General features: G+C 38.4%; 1 protein-coding gene across 4 annotated transcripts in view; it reads left to right on the top strand.

The window, feature by feature from the left end:
• PCLO (piccolo presynaptic cytomatrix protein) overlaps nt 1–25,905 on the top strand; it is a 402,891-nt gene that overhangs the window by 238,178 nt on the left and 138,808 nt on the right. For all 4 annotated transcript variants that reach the window (XM_055712580.1, XM_055712583.1, XM_055712581.1 and 1 more), the window contains exons 8-9: nt 5,164–5,312; nt 12,756–12,837. In XM_055712580.1, coding sequence (XP_055568555.1) covers nt 5,164–5,312; nt 12,756–12,837 — 231 coding nt within the window. The remainder of the gene's footprint in view (nt 1–5,163; nt 5,313–12,755; nt 12,838–25,905) is intronic.

Raw genomic sequence — 25,905 nt, 5'->3', positions numbered from 1 at the left:
TTTTTCTGTTCCTTGGTGCATCTTCTGTGTATCTACATTTTTGGAGTTTGTTTTGTTTTGTTTCATTTGTTATTTTTTATTTTACCCTAACAGCAGTTTTTGGATGGTGTTAAGCTACACTAGCATGCTCACTATATTGTTGTGGATTTGCTTTCCTTTTGGTTTGCTTGTGCATTTTCCTTTTCACTTGTTGATGTCTACTTTTCTGATGACGCTGTGTAGAATATTCCATGTATGATACAGACCTTGCCATCAGTCTTTATGTGGAGCCTTCAGTGACTGTGAATCATTGAACTTATTTGAAATTGTTTTCGTTGGGATTTGGAAATAATCTCCCAAATCTCAAAAAAACTCTAGTATTTTTATTTGCATGAAATGTCATGATATATTAAAGAACTGAAAATTCCATCTCCCGATGCACCCCTTTAGACCTGCATTTATATAGAAATAGTATGTTCATTAAGTACATATTGTATGTTAGAACCATATAGAGATTAACATAGCAGTAAAATGATGTTCTACGTATGGTTTGTTGAAAGCATCCTGTCATGTGGACTTCTGTGCATTCAGGGTTGTGATGATGTAAGATAATTTGTCATTTGGATGGTGCAAGACAATCTCATCCTTCAATAAACATACATAGAGTATTTTACTTCTATTGATGGACTATGCAGCATAGCTGGTTTTATATGCACCCCATACAATATGTCTGCCAAATAAGCACAAGAGTTTATCTCGCTTAGGTTCATGAAAGGAACCTTCCTGATGTATTATATATGGTGCAATTAAAAAAGTTTCTTCCAGAGAAGTATAGCAGAATGTTAAAGCTGATGTTGAGTACTAAAGAATTGCAAATTATGTATTAGTTTTGTTTGATTCAGTTCAGATTTAATATATTCTGAATTGTTTAAAAATCATAAAGACAGTTGGAAAGAAAATGAAATTAATATGTTCAAAATTGTATGCGCTCCCTTAACTTTTTCTTATGTGTATTTACTGCACAATAAAAGAGACTTTGCATGCGCTATATTGTCTGTAAATGGCAATGATTGTCTCAAAAGACACATCTGCATGATTCTGAAGCAGTATGGTTTGGTTTTCAGGTTTATATGAACCTCAATGTTCATTATTGCACTATTGCTTTTTTACATATGATGAACCTCTCATAAGCATTAGAAAATTGAATCAAAAGAAAAGAAAATTGCAATAATATATATTGAAGTGTTTTGTTTTGTAAGTTTGTTTTCATATTTCTTAGATATTTACAACCCGCTCATGAAGTCTGTGTTTCAGGAGAGGTTCAGGATCATCAGCTTTTTGATTTTTATCAGAAGTTTAAGTGGTTTCACTATTCTTAAATTTTTGGCACAGAGTCCTGTAATATTAATCTGAAGGCAGCTGAGAGGAACTCCCCAAGTTGCAACTCATATCATTCTTAATTAAGTACATGTTATGTTGTCTCAGCCTAACTTCTGACTTTTAAGGGTCATTCTAGGGTCACATTGTGGAAGACATAGGACTTTTCCTCCAGAAAACTAAGGAGAACCAAACTGGACCAAAAAAAGTTATTTGCTGCTATTCTACTTCATATAGACCAGTTACAGGGAATTATATTTCTGCACTACAGTGCATTATGTTTCTGTTACATATTTGTACATATCATACATGTTACATTAGAGGGTGAACATGTTTGGGCTTTAAATTAGTTTCTGATTGGTTACACTCTTTCAGAATTCTAACTCAATCCACATGTTCCTTATTAGGTTGATATGATCCTGAATAGCGGGGCTTCCCCTTTCAGCCATATTTTTCTAATTTCTAGGAAGTTTTTGTTTCCTCAAAAATAGCTTATATTTGCAACCATTTCATGTAAAGTCCTGGGAAATCAAAACACTTTATGACATTATTTTCAAATATGCTGTCTAATAGCAAGTAACTTGAGTTGAAAATAATTTTGATGATTTAGATTTAAGCTAAAAAATGTTCTGAAGAAGCAATTACAGTTCTTCAGAAAGTTATGGCTTTCTTTTTCTCGGACTGTACTTTTCTCTGTAATGCCCTGGCAGTGGACAGCTATTCTGGTGCGTGGCATTCAGCCTTTTAATTTAATTGGCTTTGCTTCTGCTTTAGTTTTTTTGTTGTTTTGTTTTGGTTTTTTGGTTTCTTTTTTGTTTGTTTGTTTTTTTTTAAATTTGTTTTAAACAACTGCTATGTGGTTTTGATGAGATTTCATTAAAAGAAATTAGTCTTAACCACTATCTTAGGAAAACTCTTCTTGTGCTAAAGCTTGAATTTTCATCTTTAGAGACTTTTAAAAATGAATACAAGTCAAGTTGTTGCATTAAAAATGTTTTTATTCAGTTCAAATTGAGAGAGGTTCTTGACTTGCTGTTCATTTTTTATGTCATATTCTATAACAAACACCAAAAGAGAATCCAAATAGGACTTTGAGGCCAAACCTTCTGGTTTTTACTAAGTACACCTACATATTGTAACAAACCTTAAAACCATGCTTAAGCACTGAAGTAGTACCTTACGCTAGGATTCCAAACTTCAAACAGGTTAAAAAATGGGTTTAGTGTTAAAAAAGCACAGCATCCAGAGCTTCTTATTGAAAATAAATAGCGTCTTGAGCTTTTGAAACACCTGGTATTTTCTCAGGGGTCAGAGTACCATGAAAGCTCTGATTCAGCAAATAGCTCTTTATTAACCCCACAGCTGCCACAGTTTCCACAAGCTATTAAATATGTTGAAGATATTAATTTTCAAGGATGCCAAAGCTAGTACTCAATGTTATGAATGTAAATAGTCTCTACTGGCCATCTGAGAAGATATACCTTTTCTCACCTAAAGGATTGTTTTTTCTTTTATATGCTTTTTTAAAAAATTCTACCATAATGTTTAGAAGTTTAAAATTGAGATATGAAGCCATCAAGACATCAATACAGCTGACCCCTTGTAATTTTTCATCTGTGGGATTTAGTGTTCACTATTAGTTCTCCGTTCAAGTTTCTTGGACTCCACAGCCTGGAGTTCAATCTCACTGTGTTAAACTGTGTGTGAGTAACAGCGTGGGACCTTACTGGCTCCAGCAGGAGTGTTTTACAGGTGGAACCATCTGGCTGCATATTGTTAGTCTTAGAAAAAAAAAGGATGTACCCTCGCAGACTGTCAGTGATTCATCTGGGCTCTTCTAGCTTTCCAGCTGAAACAAATCCCAATGGAGCAAGCCAAACCCAGTTGTGTGTACATGTGAGTGTGGCGTGTGTGTGTCTATATACACATACATACATCACTTTTTAAACTTCATATAAAATATGCACATTCATCACAGTTTGATAAAAAAGTAGGATGGTCTGAACTGCAGTATGGGATTCTATGTACGTGCTAGCTTTTCAAAAGAAGGAATCCAGCAAAATGATTTCAGCTGAGACGAGGAGGAAAACAAAAGTAAAAAAATCATTCTTCTGTTAATCTGAAGGCACAGATTGCAATAGTCAGCATTAGTATCTGGGATCAGAAAAATGCATTAAGTTCTTCATGTAAGCTTCAGCAAGAAGTCCAAGAGGATGAGTTACGAACGAGCCTGCTACGTGCATGCACTGGTCAGTTGGCATAAAAATGTAAAGCTTAAGGGGTTTCTTTGCGTGTTAGATCCTAATGGTTTATTGAGAGCAATTAATCAATAACTAATCACTAGCCAGACAAGCATCAACCTTTAATAATGATTCTATTTAATTCAGATATGCTGATCTAAATAATATTTTCAAACCATTTTGTATTAGATTAAATTTGTGCACAGTTAGGAAGGAAGAGATAGCCTAATATCTGAACCGAGATTAAGAATTCTCCAAAGGCCTAATATAATAGAGGATGTTATTTTTACCACACACAAAATACAGTTTTTCAAAAATCATGCATACTCTTCTTTTTGGAGAAATTTCATAAAATAGTAATGAAAAAACACATTTTTTTCCTCCCATTAAACTTTTCAAATTATTTGTTACTATATTACATTTACTTTAACAACTAAATAGACAAGATTACACACGCTACCATTTTTCATTCTAGATTCTCTTCTGTGTCATGGAACAATTGCATTCAGTCTTGTTACTATAGCAACAACTGACCTTAATTAAGGTTTGCAATTTCTGGTTGTTTTGCCAAAACAAATATTGTCTTTCTTTGATTTCCAAATGTATCTTGCTTATTAAAGCATAAAATTCAAACTTGCATTACATTCTAATTAACTGCACATTGTTTTGTTTACACTGATGGGAAACATGGATGGAAATCTGTATGTTGTATAGTGGAAGTACTTTTAAATATATAGGAGCTGATTCCAATCTCAGTGGAGTGAAACCTATGACAGTTGACACAATAGTCAATAGGCATAAATATGTGTGTGTGCAAAACTGATTTCAATGAAACGGTGCTGTTTGGTCCCGAAAGGCTGTCTAACACAATAGATTTTATACAGGTTTAAAATAGTTGCAAATGTAAGTACAGTATTCTTTTAGAACTATTGCGGAAAGAACATTCTGACTGACTTTCCATGCGCAAAGGCTCCTACTGCAAAATCGGGGGATGGAATTCAAAAGGACAACACTTGCAATGCATTTCTGCTTAGGATTACCAAGAGTATAGAATGCTTCATGTCATCTTTGGTTTGGGATGATACTGCTTTCATAAAGGAGTCTCAATTTGCTTACAAGTAGTTCTAGATGACTTCCAAAATATTTTGACCAATATTTAGTTCATAAGTTTGGGAATTAATGGGGATTGGGTTTTGAGGCTTGATTTTTGGGGTTGTTTTCTTTTCCTTAGCTTACTACAAATTAACTAATTTGGCTACTTTTTTTCAAATGTGTGGGATCTACAGTGTATTTCTGAGCTGCCAGAAGGAAGGAGATGGCTATAGCACCCAGCAGTGGGTTTCTTCTGGTATTTAATATCCATAGTTTTGGCATAAACAGAATCTTCTCACTTTATCACATACTGCTAAATTATGCCTGAGTTCAATGTCTCAAGTCTCGCCTGTATCTTTGCTTTAGCTGCATGGCCAATTAGTAACCACTATGCATGTTTGCTATGAACAATGCACATTATTGCCCTTTGCCCAGCCCTGGATCAGAACATTTGACCTGTCCTTGGTTTTCTAAGCCTATCATCTCCGTCGTGAAGAAACAGATTGGTTTGACAAACCCAGGGAGTCTCGTTTGGAGAACGGACATGCCCTCGACAGAAGGCTGCCAGAGAAGTTGTCCCACTCTCGACCAACAAGTCAACACCAAGATCAAGTGAGCTGTCAAGTAAGATGTGCATTTAGTTTCATAAATGTTTGATGATTTAACCATACTGCCCCATAGTGCAGAGACTACAGGATTAATCAAATTCCAGCTACATTCAGCTGAAGTGCTGTTGAACCTGTATTTGTCACCAGTACTTGATTAAATTGAAGTAACATTCATCTGCAACTCGGTACTAATCAGGTTGTCTTTTGATTTTTGAAACATTTCTGAAAGGGTTTAATCTGCTAACCAGAGCTATCTATACATAAGGTATTCCTATTTAAATAAAAAATACAAAAATAAAGCAGTCCCATTTTACCTTACCAGCTTTAGCCCATCCAAATTCAAACCGTTGTTTTAGTATTTTAAGGAAAAGAGTTGCTTTATCGTGTTGACACTTGTTCCTGCTTTTAGTTGGTTAGTATAATCCCAACAGTCTGTGATCAGTTACTGAATAAATCAGCAAGACTTTATCATTCTAATAATTAGAATATTTAATTTATTATCGGGAGAAATAAAAACATCGTATTCTGCTTTTCAAGCTTGCCAACTTTTAAATCTGCTTCACCGTAGTATACCATCAAATGTCCTCTTTGTATTAATTAAGTTTATATATTTCAAATCTTTAAGGTCTTTGCTTCTATCAGTTGTCATTTGTACTGATCGATTGAGATTATACTGTTTCCCATGAGGCGCAATGGATGCAAGATAAGGTATTGCATGGCCTCTTTGTGGTACTTAGTACCCTGTAGTGGTATATAGTATATGTGGTACTTAATAGCCTATAGTGGTATATGGTATATGTGGTACTTATTAGCCTATTAATTCCTCTGATAACATAGAAACATGAATATCCTAATGTCATTGGCAGTGATTGGAACTTTTTTGCTGGTGAGCAATTATGCTGATATTTGACAATAGAATGTAGGTTTTATGAAGTAAGGATGTAGAATTTATGAAGTAAGCATTCAAAGGTCTTACAATACAAAAAGTAATTTATTTTTATTTTTCCCTCTTTTCCTATCTCTAGTTTAGCATATATTGAGATTCACACAGCCTAGGCTGTACTGAGCCTGACCATTTCTTGTTCAGAAAGAGGGATTTACAAGATACAAGTCTTACAGGAATCTATTCAAATAACTCATTCTATGAACCAACTTTATTGCAGGATAAAGGATGTTTTAGAGCCTTCACAGCTCTTAATATCACTGGCAATAGGTAAAATACTGCCTATCATCTGAGCACTTTAATCCTCATGGGAAACATGCATTATTCTAAGTCTAGATAATTGTATTTGACCACTACATGGTCATGAGGTAGAATTAAAGGTTTCCCTTGAAAAGCAGATTTATCGAAAAAGGTTGCTGTTACACTGAGCTCTGTGATCTGGAAGTGGTCAGTAAGATGTACTTAACTTTTAGAACTCCAGAGATTTTGTCCTCGGAAGCAGTTCCAAGGCAATTTACTCAAAGCTCTGATACTTGTTTGTTCTCTTGTATACATAGCACTACACTAGGACTGGTTTAAAGACTTTGATCAAAAATTTTCGAAAGGAAGTTAAGGGACCTGAGAGTTCTTGTTTTCCTGGATTATTTCCAGAAGGAAAAGATTGGGGTTTTTTCTCCCTGAAGCTGTCATGATATGCCCATGTTTATATGGAAATAGAGATACCACATTTTAGATCTCCCCAAAGGCATTTTTTAAGGTTTTGTAAAATCTGGGTTGGAAATTGGGGAGTGAACATGTTCTAAATGATTCTGTGGGGTGCCATGTAAAGCCTCTGCAGAAGAAAAGTAATGTGGAAGATTTACAGCCATTTCTTCTTCATCAGTTTCTGCAGAGTTTAGCTACTGACATTCACCCACTGCTAGAAAATAGTACCAATGTGTCTGCAGAAGGGAGAAATACCAACTCTGCATCATCTACCTTGTCAAAATGTTACTCAGAGCTTGTGCATGTTAGATACCTTCTGTGAACATTTCTTTCTTATAATTTTAAAAAATACATATTTTCAGACACATCCAGAAATGGAGTTACTTTAAGACAAGATAAAAAGGGTCAGAGCCATTTTAAAGTTTAATTAGCTCCACACTGAATCCTGAAAGTAAACCACTTAGCAACGGAATCAAGTAAATCAGTATTAACAACTCTGGGGTTTAGCATTCATTTTATATTTTAGAGCTATCAAGAAAAAGAAACCTTTTTCAGGCCAGTGAGTGTGCTGAGGCAAAGTAAACACTCCCTAAAGGCTCTTTCAGCCCTGTCTCTTCTGTAAAAAAAAAGTTAATGAATTCACTGTCCCATGCTGTCTGTCTCCTGGGTCCACAACTCCATTCTGCACCGAGAGCTGTAGTGTCCAAGTATAAAGTACTCTGTTGCCAACAGCAGCAAATCATTCTTCATCCTGACCATCCCAACAGGTCCACCTTCACCCAGAGCTTGCGTTGTCACAGAGGCTTTCCTGAAACCAGTTAGGAGGACAGATGCCTAGTTATCACAGTATTAAACCATTGCAACTCCTTTAGTATCCCATACTGCCACACACCAGGCACAAAAGGAAGCATTGGCATCAATAGCACTGATCTGTTTGTAATGTATCAGTCGATGTTTCCAAATACACTTATTGGCTGTGAATTTGCCAATTTTCTCCTTTGTAAAAAAATGCGAATATTTTACTGACCACTATGACATTTGTATTCCAGAAGATTTTGTTTCACGAGTGAAACATAATTTCCTTGCTAAATGAAATCAGAACTGCTTGATTAAGTCCCACAGACCTTGTACAATTAAAGGTAGTAAATAAAGTACAACCCTGTGCTTTTGAAGCAAGAATGCAACAGAGTGACAACCCTGAACTAAGTTTCCATGGATTTCTTATAACCTCGTGGATTAAGCTCACTATACTATATTATTAATCTAAAATATGTTTGTTTCTATACAACTTCTGTGGTGCTACATAGTATTCTTAAATCACATTAAATTGCAGTGCAGTTTAGTGTCTCAATAGCTGTTTCCCAGTATAACAATTCTGAACTGCTTACCTGAGGAGGGTTAAACATGGGTTAAAACCTAGTCAATACATAATCTATTGCAGATTTCTCACTGATCCCTGTTGACCTCTACAATTTGCTTAGTTGCTTAAATACAGAACTAACAGTGACCATTAGTGGGCCTTCTTAAATGAATAATAAAATCCCAGATTTATCGTAATACCAGTGTGTTGTCATCAGTTCGCTTTGGCAACAGTTTGCTAATCACAAGGAGAAGGCAAGGGCTTTATTTCTAAAGGGCCTCAAAAAGTAGATGCTTGTCTCGGTTCATGGATCTGTATCGTTCCCTTGAAATTTAAGCCATGCCTTTTAAGAGGCACCTGAATATTTAGAAATTATGACAAAATGGGTCGTACTGTAGAGCAGGGGGGTTAAAAGGAGAAAATACTGTTTGTGGCAGACATCCAGAAGGCTACCTGCAAACTTCTGTTCCACATTTTTTAAGTCCATCCTGCTTGGTTTGGATTTTTTTCTGGCTAGCAAGGAGATTTTATTTTCATTTATAGTGAACTGCTTTCTCTGTTCGAGGCTTGAGGGGAGGAAGGCGTTTTGTGATTCACATTCTCTGGAAATACGATGAGAAACAGAACATTTCCAAATTTAGTGTAATTGTTAAAATATTTAATCTAATGAGTGAATTGTTAGCCACCCCCTCACTGTAATTCAGGATGGAATTTAGCAGGCAGTTTCTCATTTTTGAGTCATCCAGAAATGATGTTCTCACTGCATACCAGAATGACTTCTACATCGAAAGTCAGAGTTCTGTACTGACCTTATAGCAGAAGCAAAGGCTTTGCAATTTTCTAATGAGCAGGAACATTGTATTTGTTACATTTTTCTTCAGCACTTCTTTTGCAAAACGTCTCCATCATCAGGGATCTATCAGTACAGAGAATTTCCAGACAAATTGACACTCATCCGTTGTGCAGAGGAGATGTAGCGCTTCAAAGGGGCAGGGTCACCTTAGCCGTGGAAATCCTTGGCCAGCTTTCGCAGGCCATGCAAGTACCTGTTGTGTTTAGAGATTAGGACAGATACTGTCTAACCCGTCACCTTGAGCATCCACCATCTTGTTCCTGGATACAGAACTCAGGTAGAATTTTCCTGGCAGACTGGATTTCCTAAAGGACTCAGCCAGGTGTAGCTGCTGAGATTCACCTTACCAGGTCCTGTCTAAGATACTGGTGGAAGGGGAGGTGCAGCGCCACTTAAAACCAGGAATTACTGTGGCTTTGATGACCTGATCCAAAAAACAATTAATATGTTACAGCTATTGCTATGGGCTTTGCCTGGACACTGAAATACATTTGATGCTTTTTTATTTCTTAAATATAGCACTGAAGAAATTTATTCTTAGTTGTGCTCTTTACCTTATAAAATTCCAGTAAATGAGTCTTCTGTGGAGTTTCTTTATCAGATAAAACATTTAAAGGTACCAAAGGGAAAATAAAGTGTATATTTACACTGATCCTCTGTAACAGTGTTAGAAAACCTCAGTGCATTTATTTGCCATTCGTTCCATCTTTTTTGGAGAGGCATTGAGCTGACAAATAACATGAAACACATAACCAGAACTTAAATTCCTGGAGGAAACACTTTATACTCCCGTTTTCATTTAACTCGCTGGGATGCAACCCCCAAGGGCCTGCTGAGTAATATGCAGAAAAAAAACATGAGCTGAGTCCCATGTCAGCTCCTGGAGCGCAGTAGGAGGGGAGATACACTGGAGAGTCAAAATGTGCCTGCAGTCAGAAGAGGATGGCATTGCCAGTGCTGAGTTACAAAAATTGTTACTGGAGCGTACCAAATGCTCCCAGAAAGGTGAGGAAAGGGTCTTGATGGCAAGGACAGATGGCAGGAATCTGGGGGTTTTGTAGCAAGTAAGCAGGATCAAGTCACATTTTTCCCTGGGACCTAAATCTGGGCTTGGGAATTTACACATCTTCCGTTCTTGTGCCTTGCAGTGGAGGGACTGCCTCTTCTGTGCCACAGCTCAGATTTACGCTGTCACAGTTGTGCAACTTCGGTGTGTCCCTCTGCATCTTCACTGGGGTGATTGGGAGGACAGTCATATAGAAAGGGCTCCTGGCATATATTCAGATGAAGCGAAATCAACTTCTGTGGAAGTCAGAAGAAACAAACAGCTGGGAACAGAAAATAATTTGTGTTCTGCAGGTTTTCAAATAGACTACTAGATTTCAGATAAGTACAAGCATTAGTGGTTAAAGTAAAACCATCAAAAACAATGTAGCTGCTCTTTGCATTATCTATTTCCAGCAACCACTGTTTTTTCCTGTTTATTCTGCCACTTTCAGACACATGCTGTTCTGAAGGTAAATGCCTAATGGCATGTTCGATTTAAGTACTGATTCCCACCACCAATAAAAAAAAATATGCCATCCTGAATGCTAATAAACGTTAATGTTTTTATTCATACCTATATGAATCACCAAGATTTATACTTCTTGTAAAATTCTGGAAGTGAAAGTAATGAGGAAGCTAAAGTAGGAGACTTCTGTTTTCTGATATATTTGTCAGGAATCATGTACAATACGGCACTGGATATTTCTGGATTATTATTTATTCAAAAAAACAATCTTGCTAAAGAAAGATAAGATAGAGCAATGAAAAACAATGTGAACTGAAGTTTATGAGCTGCAACATTCCTCAGTTAAATGGAATTGCTCCCACCAAAATGGATCCCAACTAAGGATCTGCTCAAATGTGTTCATAGGCTTCTCTTGAATAGCACTGATCTGTATTCTTTTTTATTTAAGTAAAAATAAAATTACATACAGTCTTTCACTTTTTTTAAAATTTTATGTAAGCTACACACGCCAAATAAATTGTTTCTACTGTTAAATTACACTTGCTGAATTTCTGATCATGTCATTAAAAACGTAACAGTGTCCCTATTCATTTATAAGCATGGAAGTGTCATGGTGCTTCATACACTTCTGGTAGCATCAGACCCTATGCCCTGGCAAAATTCTGTGGTAAGCCCTAAAGTCTGCCTGATCTCATGTTCTGATTTATTCTGGAGTCCACTTGTCCACTACCAAATCCCTGATATCCTTTATGTGTGAGATTAATTACGCTCAACACTACTCTCATTGTGTTACGGGAGGATTTCAGCCTTCTGGCTGCATCATCCACTGGATAAGAAACTGAATTATGACAACAGATGTATAAACACCTCTTCTGCTCGTGTTGGGATTGAGCTAAACGAGTCCCTTGACTTCTTTCTCTCCCCTCCTGTCATTTCTCTGATATCCATTATCATGATAAACTCTCCAGGGGGGGAAACTGGGTTTGAAGTGCCTAGTTCAGGGGGAGATTAATCCCTTTAAATGCTACTGACATATAAGTAATTGTAATAAACCCTTGACAGCAGGCTGCTGATCCACTCAGGCTGCTGCATTACCATGCTGGTTAATACTGTCCCACTGGCTCCTTCATCCTGCCTCCCCCGGGTCCCATCCTGTCTTGATGCCCAGCCTTGAGCAGCCACAGGCACTCACTTCTCTTGGTCTGGGTGCAGCGCTCTGGCTTGGCACCAGCATGGCATGGGCAGAGATGTGGTGGATTCTGCTTTGCCTCTGGAAGACCAAAAGTGCAGGCGAAGAGGGTGCGTGATATCTGTGAGGTGTGTGAGCGTTGCAGCAAACGTGCATTCTGCAAAGGCGTTTTGGTGGGGACACAGGGTGACCATCCCCGGCAGATAGGTTAGTCCCTGCTGTGTGGCCCCTCCTGTGCCTGTGTCATGGGGCAGGTGGGATCATCCCAGCTGGAAACCTTGCTCTTTAGTGTGTGTGGTGGGGAGGTGTTGCTTTCAGCTTGTTCACTTCCCAGTATTAGCCCAAGCAAATGTTGCGCATTGTCATTCAGAACGTAGTCCTACAAGTTTTAGGTTGGGTCTTTCAAAAGACTTGCAATGTGATGGCAAGAGAGACGTTGGGATGTGTGGGTCTGCTGAAACTAGAGTAGTAACTCGTGCCTGTTTGCGTGTTCCACTACCATTTTGTTTAGGTCTGTATGAACAGGATTTTATAATAATTACAGGAATTATACTGAATTTCATTCTTCTCTTGAACATTGCTTAGACAAATGATTAATGTTGAGAGAAGCTGCAGAGGACAGTGACCACCTTCTAGTCATTAGGAAATAGAAATCAGATCTAAAGCTGTATCCAAAATTAATCTGGCTTTATGGAAGCAAATATTCATTCCCCTGCAGAAGGATTTTCCAGTCTGACAAGTGTCTTGAAACTTGGAGGATCATTTGAATTGTGAAGCCGTGATATTTCCCTGGGTGAAATCAGTTGGTTTGCTTGTTTCTGTTTCAGCTGTCTAAAATTAGTGATAGAATTGATGCTGTTTTATCTTTTTATGACTTGCATATTTGTGTTCCTCAGATAAATGGGAAGCCCCTGCAGTACATTTTCCCTCACGCAAGGCTCAAACTACTGAGAGACCCGAAGGATCACACAGTTTCAGGTAAAAAAACCACAGCCCTCTACGAGACATGTTAATTAATTTGATTAGCGTGAATCATGCAAAAGATTTGCAGTATTAAAAATAGTTTCTCTGTCATAGGCAGCAGGGAATTCAGTGGTCATTTTAAATCTTGCTAGTTGATTGTAACAGAAAGCAGCAGTGCAGAAAAAAGGTCACAAGATCTGTTTGAGATATATAAGCCATCCAGACATTAAAAACAGAGAGGAAATCTGTTGTATTATACATATGAGCAGTCTGGTTTGCTGTTGCTTTTTATGTAACTATATTCTCTGTATGAGAAGTTTCTATAAAACAGGCTTGGGTAGGTGTTCAGCATGTACAGAACCGAGAATTTTATTCTTTCTGTACTGGAACTTACAAGGGGGTTAGCAGAACAATCGGATCCCATTTTTCGGTGATCTCTTCACATGGAGGCATTTATCACAGGACTTCAGATTTATTCTGCTTTCCCTGGTGCTAACACAAATGTTCATGTAAGTTTGACTCTGCTTGCAAAGGCGATGAAAGTGGCAAAGGTTACAGTCGCTCACCTCCCGGACTGTGAGCGGGAGCGCAGTGTGATGTTTTCATGTATCAAATTGTAAAAGGCTGCCAGTTACTAGAGCTAGCACAGGTAAGGTCTGTCTGTCCAAGCTTTTGGAATTGCCCTCTTTCTCACATCTCATACTGATAAGGAACTCAAAGTCCTTTTTAATACGCTCCTTGTCTTTTTTCAGAGGTACATGCTCGAAGCGGTTTTGTCATGAAACCATCAGACTCTGTTTTAACTTGCTTAAAAAATTCTAATAGCATGTGTCAACCTCTTTTTCTAGCAGAAGTATTTACTGACTTCCAGCTCTGGTGTTCCCTCAAGCATTAAGTATAAAGTGGCGTGAACTTAACTGAATTGCTAAATATTGTTTTCACAGGGTTTCTGGCAGTAAAATCTTGATCACTTCCATCCCCAGTATCTCCCTCATAATTAGGCTGTTAAATGAATGCTCTGTACACGTTATGATGTATTTTCTTGCTAGCCAGTGTAACAACACCCGGTGATGATTTCAGGATACGGAAAGACCCCCAGACACACACAGCAGAGTCTGAAAGGAGCCACCTGGTCGGCTGATGTGTCAGCCCCTGCTGCCCAGGGCCCTCAGTCCCTAAGGAGCTCCTTGACATCCTAGTGGGGATGGGTGCCCTGCAGGGTGATGTGACGTTGTGTACCAAGCTGCTGGCTCACTCAAGAACAAGTGGAACTACAACCACACAACTGTGCATAGCTCGTTATTTAATGCCTCTGACGGCCTGCTCTCCTCTGTAAAATTGCTTATTCTCACGCAATGTGAATTGTCTACTCCAGACTCTCCGCCAGCTCTCGTGCTGACAGCCACAGCAATGTACTGTGCATCGGTGTAAATGCCTTGTAAATGGTGACTGGGAAACCAAGGTGTAGGTATTGACTTCCCATTGACTAACACCCTGCACAACATGAGATCACACAGGATCAAATATTTACTCAGGATCCTGCTAAGGTTTCATAGCCCACCCTAGGACTGCTGGCTGCTATAGCTGTGATGTATTGTACCTACATTTTAATTGGATTAAGCAAGCTTGGCTATGTGTCTACAAGCTGCAGTCATACTTTTGGCTTTTAGTCCAGATACACCTTTGGAGACCTGCACAGACATACTTCTATATGATGTACTTATAGATTTCCCTACAGGTGTGAAAAGGCTTAAATGCTTTGTACAGAAAAGAGCCAAAAGTGGAATAGGATGCCAACAGGGAAGATCTGAGCCAGAAGAAGTTGTATTTTTTGCACCTTGTACGTCTTTGAAGTACTGTGACTCCTTGACTTCATACGTCCCTTCCTCCCCCTCTCTCAGTGTCTGAAGAATTAAAGTGCACGGAAACTCTCTTTAAATATGCAGTGCTTTCTGCTTAGCCTTCACCTTTCCAGATGACATTTCTCAGAGCCGCACACATGGGTTTTATTTATTTTTTAAAAAAATCAATTCTGATTATTCTCTGCAAACTAATAGCCAGTATCTTTGTTCATTAACCAGACAATTGCTGTTAACCAGAGGCAGACTTAGAAATCTATTATACAGCAAAATTTGCTTAACCTATTGGTACATTAAACAACATACACTCTTACTCCACCACAGCTACCTTGCTACAAGTTTGTTGGATATTCATCTAGATGCCATGATTTGTTGGTGTGTTGGCCAGCTGGTTTCTTTCTTTTTCTTTTTTTCATTGTTTCTTTCCTTACTCACATTCTTCTGCTCTCCCTTTCTCCTTCATCCTCTCTTTCTTACCCAAAGTACCAAAATGTTGCACAGGCAGAGGAAGACCGTATGTTAAAAAAACCAACCACCCTCAATAAAGCTCACATGGGGTGTCAGATCTCTCCAAGAGGACAGCCAGTCACTGTCCACGTGCTGATGGCCGTCTCTCTGGCAACCATCCTTTCAGTACAATCTTCAGGGCAACCATCCTTTCAGTAGCATCTTCAGGGTAATCATCCTTTCAGTAGCATCTTCAGGGCAACCGTCCTTTCTGCAGCATCTTCAGGGCAAGCACTCTTTCAGCAGCATCTTTGGCTGTATTGGACAAGACTACCTGAACCCTTGCATTGCTGTATTCTTACAAGCCAGCTGGCCTGTGGTCCTGGGTGGCCACAACAGCATATGCATCATCTGTTGTCTCTGATTATCTTACAGGATGTACAGTGTGTACATCCTCTGTCTTCGCTATGCACAAAAGCCTGTCCTATGCGATCATTTCTGCACATGCAAGAACAGTTTCTGCTGATGCTTTAAATGATCTATGTGCAGTTTTGTCAGTTCAACAGCAGGAGTTGCCTGGGGAGTTGCTTGAGACTGACAGGTTCTCCTCTCAGGGAATTAATGAACGCATCTTAAGTATACAAATGGGGTATCTTAACTGGTGCATATCCAGCAGGAGCTACATGGGGAAATCGCCCGATCTGTCCACAATTCCCACTTGGAGAACTCCTCTAACTGTTGATAGCTGCTTTGTTGGGAAGCTGGCCATTGGTTCAGCCCATCACCTCATCTCACTGGAGAGTTCCTGGGCCAGCCTTGGCATGAATGACTCAGGGTGCTGGGTCAGCCCAGGGACCTGGCTATACAACACCTGTAACTATAGGGCAAGCTTGAATTTCATCCTAGTATCATTGTTATAATTTGAATTCCATAGATCTCATCACATACCTACCATACTGGAGGTTACTTCCTGTTTATGGATCCAGAAATTGTCAAATCATTAATATTAATAATAGCAGTGCCAAATTACTTAAAATTCAGGCTACATCACTACGTACTATGTGCAGATGCATTCTGTTTATTTACTTTCTTGATTAATAGAAACTAGCTCAGAGGTACAGATGCTTTTGATGCCTCTTAGATAATCTAGCATAATTTTAAACACAAAAATATTTTCTGCAAATTTTAGCATGTGAATGAGGTTTTTAAGGAGCAAGGAACCAGCCAAAATTGCGATGGAAAGAGAATAGTAGCTCTGAATGAAAAATAAATGTATACTTGCTCGCTGGACTCTCTCTTGAGGGTTCTTGTTTATCAGCATATGCCATCAACTAGAAGTCACATCTTTTGCTTTCAAGGTGTGCAATATCCCCCTCCTCAGGCAATGATGATAGATATGAAGGAATTGTCAAGGATTTTCTCTGCAAAGATCAATTAATAATTTGCAATTTAAAGAAAAAGAATTGGCATCATGGTTATGCTGAGTTGCAAAGCAATGTTGGCAGTGATTAGTGAATGATAATGTAGCAGTGTTTAACGCTCCAGAAACTCACTGTTTGTTTTCACTGAGAATCCGTTGCTCCTTTTGGATCTTTTAGCATAGCAGCATAAGCACTGTTTTATACTGCCAGAATTTTCTCTTCTGTTCTTTAACATGTCATAGTTATAGTTGAAAAAGTCAAGAGAGGACATGGCTATTGAAGGTAATGAAAGCATTGGCAATACCTTTGGAAACGTTGTAAAGATAAAAACTTAACACTGTGTCATTCCTGATCAGAAAGCTGGGTGATAACCCAACAAGGTAGACACATCTCAGTAGGTCTATAGGTGCAATGAGTTCACTCAAAGGTAATTTTTGCTGCTTTACTTCACTTACTTTACTTCACAAGGAATTCTTCCCTTTCAAAAGGTAGGATATTCTGTGTTTCCAGGCAGCAGAACATACCTTTGAGAACCCAGGCTGCCCATATTGCGCAACATCCTCTTCAGTTCTCATGAAAATAAAAAGGCAGGGAAGCATTAAGAAAAAGCTGTGAACTTTACAGTAAAGAAGAGAATTAGACTGTGGGAGAAGGCTGTGTCCCTAATCTTCACTTCAGCAGTGATGTCAGTGAAACACTAAGAGGATGACGGGGTAGCTGTGATGCTATGTACACATCAGAGATGCCTCATACTGTCCATAAGGATCATTGATTCCTTACATAAAACTACGCTTCTGCAGCATGCCAGCTCATGGGGTACTTATCCTAAAAGAGAGGAAGAGGATTCAAAGAATTTTCCTATAGCAAGGCCTTACTGCTATAGATAGCCTGTAAATAAATAACCGTATGTATTTAGGGTTCTTTCACCTGCAAGTTCAGCAAATTCAGTTCTTGCACCAAAATACTGAAGTATGGTGAGTATGTGACTACTAATCAATTAAAAACCACATTAAATATAGTCACAGTCTGTGTCTTGAATATGATATAGTAGTGAAAAACAGAGGGTGAGAAGTGTAACCCATCTCTTCTCCTCATACTCTTTTCTTAGAGGATAACTCGTCCTGTTTCTTTGGTTTAATGTTGTGAAGAACTAAGATAATACTTTGCACAAAACCCCAGTACCCTCCTTTAACTTGTCACTGTCGAAGGATTTAATCCCTAATTAATGGCCATCATTGCCTTAAACATTCTTTCCTTATCAGAGATGTGGTACAGAAGGTAAAACCCCATAAACAGAAAGGGACATAGCCGTTACAACCAGGCAATGTCAGAGATTTTCCACTGAAGTCATATAGCAGTAAGTAAGGACAGGGATGGAAATAAATGGAAGGAAAGATGTCTTTCTGTGTCTTAAAAGCAATCTTAGAAAGAACTTAATATCATTTGTCTTTTATATATATATGATCACAAGCAATATTTTGGATTTGTTAAAAACATTTTGTTGAGATACAGACCATATATTCCATGTTGATGTGCCTTGTCTCTAATTGAATTTGAAAAGCACTGGTGTGTGTACTTAAAATACTTTCCCTGAACCCTTTTTGGCTGCTCTGTTGTTTATTCACTTTTCAGTGTGTGAACATCTGTTGAAGGATGTCTAATAAGATGAGTGGAGGTAGTTGAGAGTGAAATGTATCTACTGGTTATAAAGGTCCAGTTTCCTTTCATAGTTTTCAAGCAGAAGGGGCTGCAGAAACATATCGCTGCCACGCTGAATGTTAGAGCTCAGTCGGCCTCCCAGGTTTCCATGGAAAGCCAAGAGAAAAGCTGGCATGTGAGAATGAGATTCACAGAAGACAAAGCAGAATTTTCTGTGTTGGAGATAAGGGATGCAGACCAGCACTTTCTCATGAAGGAGTAGAAGACAAAACATTCAGGGCTGCATAATATTGATGAGACAACTGATAAAGGACACCAGAAAAAGTTAATAATGCAGAGAATGTCTTGTAGAGATCTAAAATTAGATGAGATGAACAGATATGGCTTATATACAAAGAAGTTACAGAACAGTCAAAAGACTTGTAGAGGACATTATTTAACTATTCACAGATTTGTACAGGTCTTTGAAGTGCACTAGGTGTACAATCTGAATGCAGGATGATTAACATTAAGACCTTCTGATTCTGCAGGTCACTGACGCAAAGAAAATGTTCCTTGTGAGTTGGTAGAACTCTGAGGTTCTGATTGTCTCATAGCATCATTGCACTGAGCTAACAGGTGCAGCATTTGTCAAGTGAAACCTTTCTTCTTCATTATCTGTGTTTCTGATTTTTTTAAAAACTTTAATATTGTTTACAGGTAATACGCACTCAGTGCCTGCATGTTTGTTTGCTGGTTTGCTTCAGTAAAGAGAAGTTGAGGGAGGGGGGTTGTCAGAATTTTTTTTTTTTTTAAATAACCTAAAGTTTGCCAGAAATTTTTCTCATTCCTGAAGAAATCTATTCAACAGGGAAGGGAGTGAAGCTGACGTTAGTCAACGCTGATAAAGCCAAAGCTGTCTGAGGATAGGTACCCCAAAATTACATGAATTTTATAAAAAAAATTTTGTTTTTTGTAAAAAACACCCCATGCAAGAAGAAGGTATCATGTGCCCCATAGTCATTAGAATACGTATTTATCTAAAGGAGATACAATTTCAGGAGGCAAAAATGTAAGACTTATCGAAGTGCTAATTTGCGTGTTTATCAGAAATTTTCTTTTTGTTTTCTGTAAAAAATGCTTATATGTGGCTGCTTGTTGATGTGTTGGACAGCAGTAGTCATTGGCTTGAGAATATACTATTTTCTCAGGAAAGACAGAAAATTTCCCTCATTTGACAGCTTCTTCTAATGGATAGAAAAAATTAATATATCATTCTCTTGATATAGAAGTGAAGACTGCAGTGTTTAAAGGAATGAGGTATGCAGGTAAATAAATTACCTTTATCCCTGTCATATAAAAAACGCTGCATTTTGAAGGGTTAATATCAACAAAGCAAGCTGACTAGTAAATTACTATGCACTTAATTCATATGGTGTTTTTCTTTTGCAGTAGTCAGTTGAGTTATTATAAAAAATACTCATTTTGTGTGAGACATCAAATGAGTATATCACAAACAAGATGTGACATTCCAAGTCTTACAAGGTTTATGCCTTGTCTTTTTTTTTTTTTTTTTTAGAAAAACAACTAAAAATCCTTTCGTCAACTCCCCCTCTTTAAAATGTGGAAAATGTACTTTTCTATGTTCCTTTTCTTTAAGTATTATTTTTCTATTATTTTTTCATTACCAACCTCAGCTCAGTACAAGAGAAGTAAGGTACTTCATTACTTAAAGACGTGAGTTTAAACCCCACTTAGATAAGAAGTGATGGCAAAGAGTTACTGACCTCATTCAGCAGCAACTGACGTCATCAGGGACAGAGCATGTGCGGTTCATTGAAGGTCTCAACGTGCTTTAGCGAACAGTTCCTATTTCCGAACACAAAGCTAGCCTGTATCTGCAGACTGAATGGTTGTAAGAAACAAACTGTCAAATGGCCACGCCATCCTTCCTGGAGACAGTCTGAACAGCTGCTCTGTGATACCCCTTCTGAGAATAAACCATAAGCTTCTGTCTCTGCCATTGCCAGCTTAGGATCTTTTCCAAGCAATGAGTCAAAAGTTAATTTGAAGTTTAACAACAGGGGAACTACAATTCCTTCACTTATTTTGTGTAATTTATATGAATATTATAATGTTTTTAAGGAATTGTACACCAAAACTAGATACTGTGTTTGTCTTTGAGAAAAGAAGGAGAATTCAGAGTATATTACAAAGACAATACATGATTGGAAGTATTGCTTGTTTTGGACGAATGGCATTTTACAACTTACTGTTCCACAGATTCTTCCCCATTCATGGCAGATACTCATGCAGGACTGTATCAGTTGATTCCTTGGTGCAGGAGAGTCATCTGGGTGAGATATTCCTTTGGTTTTCCCTCAAGAGAAATTATTTAGTATACAGAGGCTTTGCTGGGTGGCTGTTAACCACAGGCAGTATCATCACTCTACAGATTCCTCAAAATGTTCCCCATAATGTGTGCACTCCCTGTGGTGTCTCCTGTCCCAAAGGAAGCGGTAGAGTGGAGTAGCTTCTATTTAACCATCACCAACACACGTTTGCACAAACACCAGACAGATTTGCTCTGCTCTAAGAAAATTATTGAGGAGTTTAAAAAGTTGATTAATTACATGAGCACTTGTCTGCAGTTTGAATGACTCTATAATAGCAGGGCATTATGCCAAGTCTGTAACACAAGATCAGCACACAGAATTGTAATAGAGAGAATTTACATGCTAGATCCTCAGGCCTTTACTTGGTGTTTTCATAACAAAATATAGATAGCCTCAAAAGCTGGAGATCCTCTTCCAAAACAGCTAAATAAAACCAAATTATTTGGAGTTTTGGTCCAAGATGTTAAGATAACATCTTGCTAACAAAGCTCATTCCGTTTACCTAGGACTGAACTATCATTTGCTAATAATAGTTGCTAAGACATCGCTAATATGCCAGATTCATAACATACCAACTAAGCTGTGATATTCCAGCAAAGCATCTTTTATGTTTTTCTCTGATGGCAGGGCTGCCTGACATTATGTAGGAAACATGAATAAAATCTATTCAACTATTCTCTTTCGTTGAGAAGAACATTAATAAAATGCTTGAGCTAAAAACAACTACTGTAGCACTAAAAATACCGCAGGGATTGATTTTTTTACAGTGAAGCCATGAATGATCGACTGACACATTGGCTGAACAGACAAAAGTTTATTTTTATGGTGGATTAATCCTCATAAGAATCTGTAAAGTTTTGTGAAACTGGACTGAAATTAGGGTATTGCAGTAAATGGAAAGGGACTTTAGACTTCGACTATTTTCTTACATTAAATTTTAGCCTGGAATTGGGATGTAAAGGTCTGATGTCTGGGCAACTAGATGAGTAAAGAATTGGTCAGATGATTGGGTTTTGAGGACAGTGGTTAATGGGCTGTGCTTTTCCTAGAGGCAGGTAACAAATACCACAGAAGACCCTGTCATGGGACCATTTAATAACTTTATCAGTGACACGGAGGAGATGATGGAGTACACTCAGATGACATCAAATTGGGGGAATACACTTGAAGGCAGGGCTACCATTCAGAGCGACCAGGACAGGCTGGAGGAATGGGCCAACAGAACCATTATGAAGTTGAACAGGATTAAGTACAAATCTTGTACCTGGAGACAAAGAGCCCTGTGCACTGATGGAAGCTGGGGAGAGACTGGCTGGGGAGCAGGTCGGCAGAAGAGGCCCTTGGGGGAGGTCTCTGTAAACCACCATCATGTGCCTTGGCAGTAAAGGTGGCCAAAAACATCCCAGGCCATGTTACCAGCACCATGCCAGTAGATCAAGGGGAGTGACCATCCCCTTCTACTCAATATGTGTCAGGCTGTGTCCAGATACTGTGTTTGGTGTTGCCCCCAGCCCACCTCCAACACAGGAAAGACATGGACAAATGGGAGGCAGCACAGCAGAGGGCCAGGGGGGTGGCTGGGGGCTGCAGCACCTGCCCTGAGAGCAGAAATTGGGGGACAGGGCTTGTTCAGCCTGAAGAGGAGACAGTTTCTGGGGGGACATAACAGCAGCCATCCCATACCGACGAGGAGCTTATCAAGAGGGAGCAAGGCTCTTCACAGCAGGATGCTGAGGCAATGGGCATCAGTTAAAACAGGATAGGTTAATACTAGTTGTAAAGAAAAACTTCTTCCCCACTGCACTTACCTATAACTATTAAGATGTGTAAATCTAACATATGTTGTGACTTGCTTAAAAGTCCTTCATTTTAGGATGGGAAAGGGAGTGTACGTGATCAGATACTCACTAAATAAAGTTGTGTGGGCAAGAACATTGCGACAAAGGGAGGGAAGATTCAGAACAGATAGGGAAGGGTCCAGATCATGTTTTGACTGATGCAGTCCTGACAACAAGACCAAGACTGAATGGTCTTTCTGGATTTTGCTAAAGTCTTGAGGTGCTCCGGAGTATAAGTTTACAGTGAGTAAACTCACTAAGTCTGCATTTCTGTGTGCATTTAAGAAAAGTGTCACCATTGGCATATCTTACCTTAGGATACTATCAGCACTCTGCATAGATAGCATGAACTGCTGGCCAGTAGGTAATAGGATGGAGCGGTGTTTCTATTTCCTCTAAACCCTTTCCTCCAGTCTTCCAGCTTCATAAAAGTAATTTATGATAGATATAGCCTTTGTGCTCCCCAAATATCAGCACCATGGTTACTGGAGAAGTAATGCTAAATAAAGGAAAGGAATGCATTCCTTCCTTCCTTCTTAGCTTGACTGTGTGTTAGACAAGTCTGCAACACCCTGGACAAAATTTTTAGCAGGTGTAATAATGATCACTGTTCATTGAAGATAGCAAAATTTTCCCAAATTTATTAAAGATAAGAACAGTCTTACTAGGTCAGGCATAAAATTTGTTTAGCCCTTTGTTGTGGCCTTGACAGGAGGTATTTGAGAATTTAAGGCCAGGGTAAACATGGTGCAATATTCTCACAGCTTCCAAGAGTCTGTGGTCCAGCCACTTTGTGAAGCAGTGACTGCTGCTTTGCATTTAATAGGGAGCTACTCTTTTCCTAAAGACTTTTGTTTAAGCATTATATTATGACTAGCATATACACCTTACATCTTACATATTGTAGAATATTGTATACAATTACATTTACATTAAATCTGTTGCTGTTTCTCAAATACCAAAGCTGATATACATTCAAAACTAACTTCTTAAACAATGGAGTTTAGTTGTCAGTCAGTGACATTTATTGAGCCACTGTTGTCTATCAGTAAACACCACGAATCTCAGTGCCTACAGGATTTTTATAGATTTAAAGCTACAGTCTACCATAGCTGACACCATTGATTCTGATGTGACAGATCATCCAAGAAGAAGAGACCCGTGTCTTGTTTTCAAGTAGATATGACAAGTGCTCCAAGATGCTAATTCATAAACCACTTAATGATCCTTCAGGATGATAACCAGTGTGCAAATCAGCATGAAGCAGATTTGCAGCTGATATAAAGAAATGCTGTGCTATTAAAACAACTGGAATATATCTGAATTTCATCAGCTCAGGATTTGGCTTCATGTATATTTTATGCTTTAATTGCCAATGACCAAGAAATGCAGTAACTGAGTAGGCTTAATCATGTTTCTAGGAAACAACTTCATTTAAGCTAATTTCATTAGAAAGCACCAAAACAATTCTCCTGAGCACAAGCTTGAAAATGTTAGAACTGTCTAGGCAACCAAGCTCTGATATGGATCATCATGTTATGTATTCCAGAGAATTGCAGAAGAATAATAATGTAAATAAAAATCTAGCCTGGATTTCATTATACACATTACTTTTCCTTCTGATTTCCAAGTACCTGATCTAACTTTGTTTTGTTTGCTTTGTCATGCTTCCTTTCCATCTGTTCTCCAAACTTCACAGTATTATGATACTGAAGTAAATAGCTTGCATGGAACTTTTAAGTCTGAACTTTCCAAAGAGAATTTGTGGTGGTTTTTTGCTGTGGCTGACATTGCTGTTTCATACAGACAATGGAAGGTGGTGTAAAATTGTTCCGGCAGATAAGGGCCTACCAGCACCCTGGCATATGTCTGGTCTAGATAAGGCTGGAGGAGAAATGGGGAGATAACGTCAGTAAATGAGCACAGGAGAAAGGTGTTTTCTCTCTGTTCACAGCCAAATCGAGTCCAAAGACTTTGCATTATCTGGTGTGATTGATAAGTTCTTATTGCTGTAGCGTAGTATTTTGGCACATTGCAAAATCTTCCATGCCTAATGTCTCATTTTCATTCTTTATCCTCATGCATTTATCCAGTTGCTACCATTGGACCTTGCCCAGAAAAGGTCACCCTTGTGCTTGCTGGCTATGAGTCAACCTTCTGGTTTTGAAATTGGTTTTTGAAAGCGATGTTAGAAAGTGATGAAAACTGTTTTTGGACTTGCAGTTTTTTCCTCCCTCAGTGGTATGTCTGTGCATGGGCTCATGGATCTGAAACACAACACTTATTATCTATGTGGTTTCAACATACCTTCCATTTCAAACTACTCCAAGATATGTGATGTAGTTCTCATCTGCATTTTGCAGTTTAAGCCCATTTCAGTTTTCCCCATTTTACTTCTGTATAGTTTCAGCTTCAAAGCACATAATATCCAAAGGTGTTTTCACAGAAATAAATCATGATTTTCAAATGCCAACTTGAAGGGTATGCTCTTATGCTCTTAGAAATCCAAATCAGTAGTGGTTTTTTTTCATATCTATCTTAAAAATTCAGTCACCTAAGTCTATTAAAAATTCATCTAACTCTGTTTCTGTGACAAGAGTCAAATTGCTGATGCTTGTTACTTACACTTTCCTATGCCAATTTGCACAAACTCATGTGTGATTATTGAAAATTCGTTGTACATTCTAATTGCTTCCTTCCTTTCTTTGCTCATCTAATCAGATAGACAAATTGTTTCATACTTTGAAAAATTAGCCCAGAGGAAATATTTGTTTGAATTAGCACATGAACAATGTTTGCACAGAGCTTCTGGGTCACATGCCTGCATTCTGCCCACGCTGAAGTGTTGCTACTGTATGGGACTTATCTAATAATTCAACAATATTAGTCCGTGCATTTGGTGCTGGAATACTATTTGCTTTTATAAGAGAAAAATCCCTGGAAACTTAATTTTCACCTCTTTTTTAAAGGCAAGACCACCAACACCGGCAAAAGCCTGGTGTACCTGGAATTACTGTTTGTCTCTGCTCTTTTCTTCTTTTTTTTTTTTTTTTTTTTTAACCTGTACCTTATGTGAGGGGTTATTGACAGTTTTTTTGGAAAGACAAGTCTAATCATTGCATAGATGCTAAACTAGTTCCAGGAAATCTAGGCTGTTTTTACTCTAAAGGCTGTAGTGGAGCTACTCCACAAAGTAGTAGAAAGATAAGATTTTGTGAGCTTCCCTGTGACCAAAGCAACAGAAACAGATTGGCAGCAATCTGATCTTCATTATCTCCATAATGGACAAAAAAGACCAAATTGTAATTGCAGAGCTCAGGTTATGGTCAGCCTATTCCAGTAAAATAAATTACAGTCTTGCTGCTGTGTTGCTACTGGAACACAAGAAAATACACAAGGGGATACAATTTCATAGTGGTCTAAGATACACTGAGCTGCACAAGTTCAAAATAAGTAAGTGTAATTGGACACAAAGTATGTAATG

The sequence above is a fragment of the Falco cherrug genome, chromosome 5, assembly GCF_023634085.1.
Source record: "Falco cherrug isolate bFalChe1 chromosome 5, bFalChe1.pri, whole genome shotgun sequence".
Taxonomy (NCBI): Eukaryota; Metazoa; Chordata; class Aves; order Falconiformes; family Falconidae; genus Falco; species Falco cherrug.
This window is presented reverse-complemented; position numbering and strand designations above follow the sequence as displayed.